We start from the raw sequence: 7,500 nt of genomic DNA, 5'->3' as shown, positions 1-7,500 counted from the left end.
CTTGAGACCTTGGCAGTGAAAAGTTACTCAAAGATCAAAAAGTTATCGAACTATGTGTCCGTGGCGTCAAAAAAACACCATTCGCCACAGAACAGGAAGTTGTTGTAACTCGGCCGTACATTGTCTAATCTGCTCCAAATCTCCCATATGTCATAACATCCTGACCCTGAACACATCTATATGACAATTTAGAATCATAGCATTAGCTACACCTAGTGGCAACTGGAAGTTATAGGTTGTGTACTTTGACATCCTGCTCCTCACAGATTAATCAGATCCCTCTCAAATGTTGTAAGAAAAGTCTTAAGACCTTGATAATGCTTCATTGTGAAAATTGTAAGAAGTTGTTGAAGGGCGGCGACGATGCAGCTCGGCAAATTTCAATCCTTCACCATGAACAAATAAACTGATGTAACTCGACTCCACATCATCAGATCTTTACCAGATTTCACGTTTGATTAGACTCCAGGCCTGAAGACATCTGCAGGCCAATTTGGAATCATAGTCATAGCACCACCTACTGATAACTAGGGATGGGTATCGTTTGGGTTTTTTCCGATACCGGTACTAAAACGATACTTTTAAAATGATACCGGTGCCTAAACGGTGCCTGAACCGATACTTTTTTCTTCAAATTGAACAATATATTAACTGTTTCAAGTATACTATAAATATAATTATATACAAAACACACACACTCTGTACACACACTACAGCTTCAAACTTCAGCAATTCTTTTGCAGAAATATGAGCATATTTGCCTTCCCTGGCAAAATACGACACCTCTCCTGACTTATTTTATTTTACCAGTTGGTGGCGCTGATGCGGCAATTCGTTGTTTGCCAACCGCCACTGCACCTCAAAGAAGAAGAAGAAGAAGGTTTCGCGTCCTGTGGATGTTGTGCTTATGAGTGGCAGCGCTAAGTACCCGGATGTCGATGGAGGAAGTCAGTAGCCTGCCAGCCGTTTGACAGATCTCGTTCTCGGTTTTTTTAATAAATCATGGCCGAAGCTTCGCCAGAATGATTGAGGGGTTTGTTTCTAAGCACGCACAACTCGTCCGGTTGTAATAATACTATGAGTGAGGAGCGGAGGACCGAGGCTATCGTTACCTGCTGCCAGGACGGAGTCATCAGAGTAGTGTAAAAAAAGTATTTCAATCGGCTTAGGCACCGAAAGGAAGCACCAAATCTGCGTTGCGTTTCGGTCCAGTAGATACCGGTCGTATAGGAACCGGTGCCATATTAGCACCGGGTTTCGGTACCCAACCCTACTGATAACAGGAAGTTAAAGTCTTTATACTTTGGCTTGTTTCTTTTAGTAGGTAAATCAGATCAGTTCCACACAAATATAAGAAGTTCATAATGCCAGTTTATGAAGCTTTTGATGTTTCGTGGAATGCCGTTGCCGTGGCGACGCAGTCTTCGCTATGAAAAACGAAGGTGTTTTTGAGAGGCTAAAAATGCTCGAAACATAAGCAAACTTGGCAAACAGATTTAAAGCACAACATTTAGTTATATAATATGATTTTATTGGTTCGGAGTGGCAAATCGGCTCAATAGCTCAAATTTTTACGAAGCAGCCCTCGCTGTACGTTTCACATAGATTTACAAAATTTGGTAGGAACATGTATCACATTTGGACTTAAATAAAAGCCATGCCCTAAATCCAACCGGAAGTCAGCCATTTTTAATTTTGTATGAATTTCTAGTGTTATTTTTGCCATTTCCAGGCGCTGTACTTTAACGAACTCCTCCTAGGGAAATAATCAGATCAACTTCAAATTTGGTCAGAACAATCTAAAGACCTTTGTGATTAAAAGGTACTCAAAGTTTGTTGTTTCGTGAAAGGCCATTGCCGTGGCGACGCATTCTTCGCCATGAAAAAGAAATGTGTTTTTCAGGGGCTAAAAATACTCAAAACATAACCAATCATGGCACACACATTTAAAATCCGGAATGTAGTTATCTGATGTGATTTTAATGCTTCAGAGTTGCAAGTCGGCTCGATAGCGCCCCCTTCGAAATTTTGATGATGCAGCCCTCGCAGTACGTTTCACCTAAATGTATGAAATTTTATAAGCAGATGTATCACATCTAAACTTAAAAAGTAGTATCTTGGGATAATGCTCTAAACCCAACCTGAAGTCAGCCATTTTTAATTTTGTATGAATTTCTCGTGGTTTTTTTCCCATTTCCAGGTGCTGTACTTTAACAAACTCCTCCTAGGGAATTAATCAGATCAGCTTAGAATTTGGTCAGAACAATCTGAAGACCTTAGTGATTAAAAGTTACTGAAAGCTTGAGGTTTCATCGAACAACATGGACTTGGTGTCGCGGACATTTGACATCGTTCGACATCATCCATCAAGCTGTTGTAACTCGACTACTTTGTCAAAACTGTCCCAAACTTGACATGCTTGATGACTGTCATGACTTTAGGACTTCTGCATGCCAATATTAACTCATAGTCATAGCGCCACCTACTGGCAACCACGGACGTAAGCAGGATTCTGTAATTACAGCGGCCCAAACACTGAACTTATTGAAAGGGTTCGTGGGTACACCATGAGAAAAAGACTTCTCTGATCTAAATATGTGCAAACTAAGATGTTTGGAGAGTAGAAATTGGATAAAAAAGGTTTCCAAATCGCGCTTGTACGTGGAGTTTTCATTAATAGTAATTTGAATTGTTTTTGTTCGTTTTGGAACAGGCCGTAATGTAAAGTAATTTCATACAACGTAAAGTTTGTTTAATAAAATCAAACTGCACCCAGACTAATTTGTATGATAGATTATTCTACATTGGCTCACTTTTTGGCTTAAACTTATTTCTTTATAAAAAGATTTTTTCTTTTCACATGGAACTATATTCTCCTATTTCTCCTCGACTCTTCCAGCGTTGAGTCACTCAGCAGTAATTGTCAGAGCTACCTGCACAAACAAACGACCTGCATTTACTTTGACAATCTGTTGTGTTACCAACACTGAAGCGCGTTCACACACATTCAGTTTTTGTCGATTTTTACAGGGTGACAGTTATGATTGTATTCGGAGGTACACTCAAAACATTCAAGGCTTAAGACCTGGCAAAATGAACTGGCTACGCCATTGGTCGACAGAGGAAACACCGTTTAACTTGTGCACGCAGTGTATGATGGTCACAGAAATGCATGGCCGCGTCACCCAAAGTCCTGCCAGTACCCTCGACGTGCATCAATATGCGAGGGCCCGATCAATGCTGCTTGCTGCTTCAATTTTATGTTATTTATTTAATTTTCTTTCAAATTGGACATCTTCAATATTTTTGTTTGTATGTAAGACTATAGCCCAAAGTTCATTGCTTCAAGTGTTCTTGAAGTTCTTTAATTAATAAATGGAAAGCAAAGTTATATTTTTCTCCCCTTTTCTTTGCTGATCTGAAAAATGATCCGAACCGTGACTCAAAAACAGTGAACCGAGCCGTGAGGTTTGTGATCTGTTGCACCCCTAGTTATAGTACTGGTTGTAGTACTGGTTTAAATACTGGTTTTAGTCATGTTTTTTTTATTTGTAGTGGTAAGGGTCATACAACTGGTTTTGGTACTGGTTATATTCTACTTGTGCTACTGGTTGTACTTCTGTTTTTAGTCATAGAATGTTGTTTTTTTAGTACTTTTTTACTACTGGTTTTATTGCTGGTTTAATTGGTGATTGAAGTACTGGATTTAGTTTTAGAACTAGTTGTAGAACTGGTTATACTACTGTTTTTACTAGATATAGAACAGGTTATTGTTCTGGTACTGGTTGTAGCACAGTTTGTAGTACTGGTCTCACTGGTTGTCTCTGTATATTCAGGAGGGCTCTGAGGAGAGCGTCCGTTGCCACCTCACTGGATTTTGACGACAGGTATTGCAACTGTAGTAGAAATACTCACAGTAGTAGTACTTGTAGTATTAGTAGTTGTCATCACATTCTCATGTACATGTGTGTTTTTCTGTGTGTAAGATATTTAAACGGTCCGAACCAAACTCTCTGGACAAAACGCATGATTAACGGAAGCTGTGAGGACTACAGGTGAGAACTTTTATTCTGTCAGGGGGTCAGTTAAAAGGGGGCGTAGTCTATACAGGTGTGTCCCCATAAAGGGCACACCTGTAGAGACCAGTAGGAGCCCCCCTCAAGGTGCAGGTGGGTTTGGAGTTCTGATATGTTTCTGCTCTTCAGTCAGGGCTTTATTCCCGACTTCCCCTACGAACCTGACGCCTACGACGAGGAAACTCTCAGGTAAAAAGACAGTGGACAGGTGTAGAGGATGTTAGCAGGTCTTCAGAAACAACTAGCGTAGCATAGCTGAAGCACAAGTCTCCATGAACATCTTCCTTCATCGTCTGTAACTATGACTACGACCACTTTGACCCCTGACCTTGCAGCCGCTGCCTTGCTTCCCTCCTGTCAGGTTGGTAGTTTAAGTCCTGCTGGATTTTCTTTCAACAGGTCGAACCCTCAAGGCGGATCGACCCAGGCGAGTCCGACAGGATCTCCGGTCTTTGGCCGTCAAGGACGCCAGCTGCCTTTCGTCCCACCCAAAGGAGCTTCAGACAGAAGTACGGACGTTCGATACCTTTTAGGAAATGGCAACGGACAATTCTTGTGGTTCCTGGTGCAGCCAGCAGATATCTGGGTACTTCCTGTCCTCGTTGTTTAAGGCCCTGATTGGACAAGTGGTTGGCGGCAACCTTGTATTCTTCCTGGTCCTGGTCTTGGTCCTGGTCCCAGTGATTAGCAGGCTAAGAAAAGTAGCACATAGGTCTTTTACCCTTGCAAAGTCCTCCAGCTCTCTCTGGGCGATCCTCCAAGAACCTCCACCTGAATGTGGTGGATTTGACCCCCCCTGTTTTATTAGTTTACCTTTCTCAGGTAAAGGTGGTTATTTAACTTCCAGGTTCAGGTACTACTATTTCATGGTTTGTTTTCATTCGTCTGTCTGATCATCTTTTTTTTCTTTTGCTGTCCATCAGTTTTGACCACACCCACCACAGGATCACCAATTGGAACAGTTGCCCCTCCCCCTGTCCATAAACAAGCCCTACCCCCTGCCAATCATCCACCGCCTCCTCTGATACGAATACAAGCCCCACATCCTCCAGGAACCGCCCCCCCCCACACACCGGTAGTAGCACCAGCTCCGCCCCCAGCTCTGCTACAAGTCCAGGCCCCACCCCTAGCTCCTGGAACTCTACCCGTACCTGCTTCGACTCCAACACCAGTCCAAGCCCCGCCTCCAGCTCCTGTACCTCTACCAGTACCTGCTTCGACTCCAACACCTGCCCAAGCCCCTCCTCCAGCTCCTCTACCTGTACCTGCTGCGAATCCAACACCTGCCCAAGCCCCGCCTCCAGCTCCTGGACCTCTACCTGTACCTGCTGCGACTCCTGTAGTCCAATCACTGCCACCACCTGAACCTGCCCCTCCCCCACAGACTCCAGGTGAGTCCATCACAGGTGTGTGTAAACAATGTCAGTGTAGAACCATTAGAACCAGTAGCTGGTGACTCACAGACAGATCTGTGTGTCTCAGACATGCTCTCTCATTCGTTCATTCATTGGTTCATTCATTGGTTCATTCATTCATTGGTTCATTCATTGGTTCATTCATTGGTTCCTGTGTTCATCTTTGTTACATCATCATGATGTCATCACATCCCACCTATCCGTGTCAGATCCAGACCGACACCCAACGACACCTGGAGGGACCAGAAAAGGTAAATCAGAATCTCAGGTGGATCTGATTGTTGTCTCGGGGTGTATGTAGACATGCTCAGAGTTCTTGCTGGTTTAACTGGTTTGATATCAGAAGGTTCAGTTAAGAGTCTGACCAATCATCTCTCTCTTTACCATGATGCAGAGGTCACATGGGAGGACCAGCTGAACAAAACAGCCAATGGTATGGCACCAACTGTTAGCCACCCCCACCCCCAGACAGGTAGCTCCTCCCGCCTTAGTCATGTGACATATTAGTGATTAACGGGAGTAATTAGTCTCAGTAATCCGTTTATCCTCGTTGCGTTAGTTGATCCCTTCACCAATTTATCATCTATTCATCCATCATTGTCCCACATTATAAACAAGAGTGTGGATATTTAAAGAATAACAACAATATCATTAATAAATAAACAGGAAGAAAAATTCAACCAAACACCAGTCAGCAGCTGACATTTGAAAGAAGCTAGTGAAGTAGCAGCCTTCCATTCCTCGGCTGAGCTGTAACGTTAGCTCAGTGGGGCTACGTGAGCTAGCTCAGTGGGGCTACGTGAGCCAGCTCAGTGGGGCTACGTGAGCCAGCTCAGTGGTGCTACGTGAGCCAGCTCAGTGGTGCTACGTGAGCCAGCTCAGTGGTGCTACGTGAGCCGTCCACGGGTTCATCCCTCGTTTCCTGGTTTGTGTGACTTGAAGTATTTGTGAATCGTTTCTTGTCTTTCTTTTGTGTTCCATCCATCCGTCCACTGTTGTAATGTGAAGGGGAGGAGCTACCACTGAGCAGAGAAGGTAGAGATTCTGTCTTCAGTATTTAAACTTCATGTCTCAGCTCATGCTGTTAACAGAAGTAAGATGTTTTACATGTTGCTCTTTCTGGTGACATCGTTACTCTGTTGATGAAGAACAAGGTAAAAACTAGAAGACGCACTGCTGACAAACCTGGAAACTGAAATGTAGAAGAGCAAGAGTTGGTTGTTGAACTGCATTAAAATAGTTCATTACTAGAAATGTTGGAAGCTAAACTGTTAGAGGAAGTTGAAGATTATTCGAAGATGTTGTCTTATTTACTGCAACTGTAGGAAAATATCAAAAGCTTAAAATTGTATCAAATTACTATCTAGGGTCTTTTATTTTGAAAATGCAGCTATGTGTAGGCCCCCCCGATAAGCTTCTGTTACCATGGTGGGGCTTTTATTTTGAAAATGCAACCACGAGTGTCAGCTTCAGTTTTACCTGAAGACGCTGAAAGACGAAGCTGAAGGACTAGCTTGGATGACTTTTAGTTGTCTCATTGGTTCATGCCCAAAAAATACAATGTGTTAGTTTTTATGTTTGAATGGCTTCTGTTGCTGAAAGTGGAGGAAGTTATCAGTGATGATGTCAGACGATCATACTGTGACATAACGCTAAACCAGAACTATGACGTCATCAGTGTGATGTTATAAACAAACTGTCCTCTTCTGTCAGTGCAGCTGTGACGAAGGATCCATCAAAGGTGAGAGCAGAGTGACATCAGTATTACATCACTGATGATGTCATACACCCGCTCACCTGTTGTCCTGTCCTCTGTGTCTCCAGATGAGGGACAGTCTGTCTTTTAAGTCATCAGACAGTGATGTCAGCGATGTGTCGGTCACTAGGATCAGGTGAGACCAGCAACCAATCAGAGTAAAGTTTATTACATATCTGTATTTAAAAAAAAAAAATATATATATATATATATATTTATTTATTTTTATATTTATTTATTTTTATATATATTT

At 42.6% G+C, this 7,500-nt stretch overlaps 1 protein-coding gene across 7 annotated transcripts in view; it reads left to right on the top strand.

Moving 5' to 3' along the window:
• LOC116377976 (basic proline-rich protein-like) overlaps window positions 1-7,413 on the top strand; it is an 8,631-nt gene extending 1,218 nt beyond the window's left edge. For 2 of the 7 annotated variants that reach the window (XM_031839753.1, XM_031839748.1), the window contains 6 exons: window positions 3,837-4,055; window positions 4,206-4,265; window positions 4,476-4,585; window positions 5,000-5,482; window positions 5,701-5,742; window positions 5,886-7,400. In XM_031839753.1, coding sequence (XP_031695613.1) covers window positions 3,837-4,055; window positions 4,206-4,265; window positions 4,476-4,585; window positions 5,000-5,482; window positions 5,701-5,742; window positions 5,886-5,998 — 1,027 coding nt within the window. In that variant the 3' untranslated portion in view covers window positions 5,999-7,400. Of the gene's footprint in view, window positions 1-3,836; window positions 4,056-4,205; window positions 4,266-4,475; window positions 4,586-4,999; window positions 5,483-5,700; window positions 5,743-5,885 lie in introns of all 7 variants that reach the window. The other 5 variants (XR_004212262.1, XM_031839750.1, XM_031839751.1 and 2 more) reach the window with 5 other exon arrangements.
• Window positions 7,414-7,500: the final 87 nt, after the last annotated feature.

The sequence above is a fragment of the Anarrhichthys ocellatus genome, unplaced genomic scaffold, assembly GCF_004355925.1.
Source record: "Anarrhichthys ocellatus isolate YVR2014 unplaced genomic scaffold, GSC_Weel_1.0 scaffold1913, whole genome shotgun sequence".
In the NCBI taxonomy this organism is placed as follows: domain Eukaryota; kingdom Metazoa; phylum Chordata; class Actinopteri; order Perciformes; family Anarhichadidae; genus Anarrhichthys; species Anarrhichthys ocellatus.
Note: the sequence above shows the minus strand (reverse complement) of the source record. Positions and strands in the feature narration are given on the sequence as shown.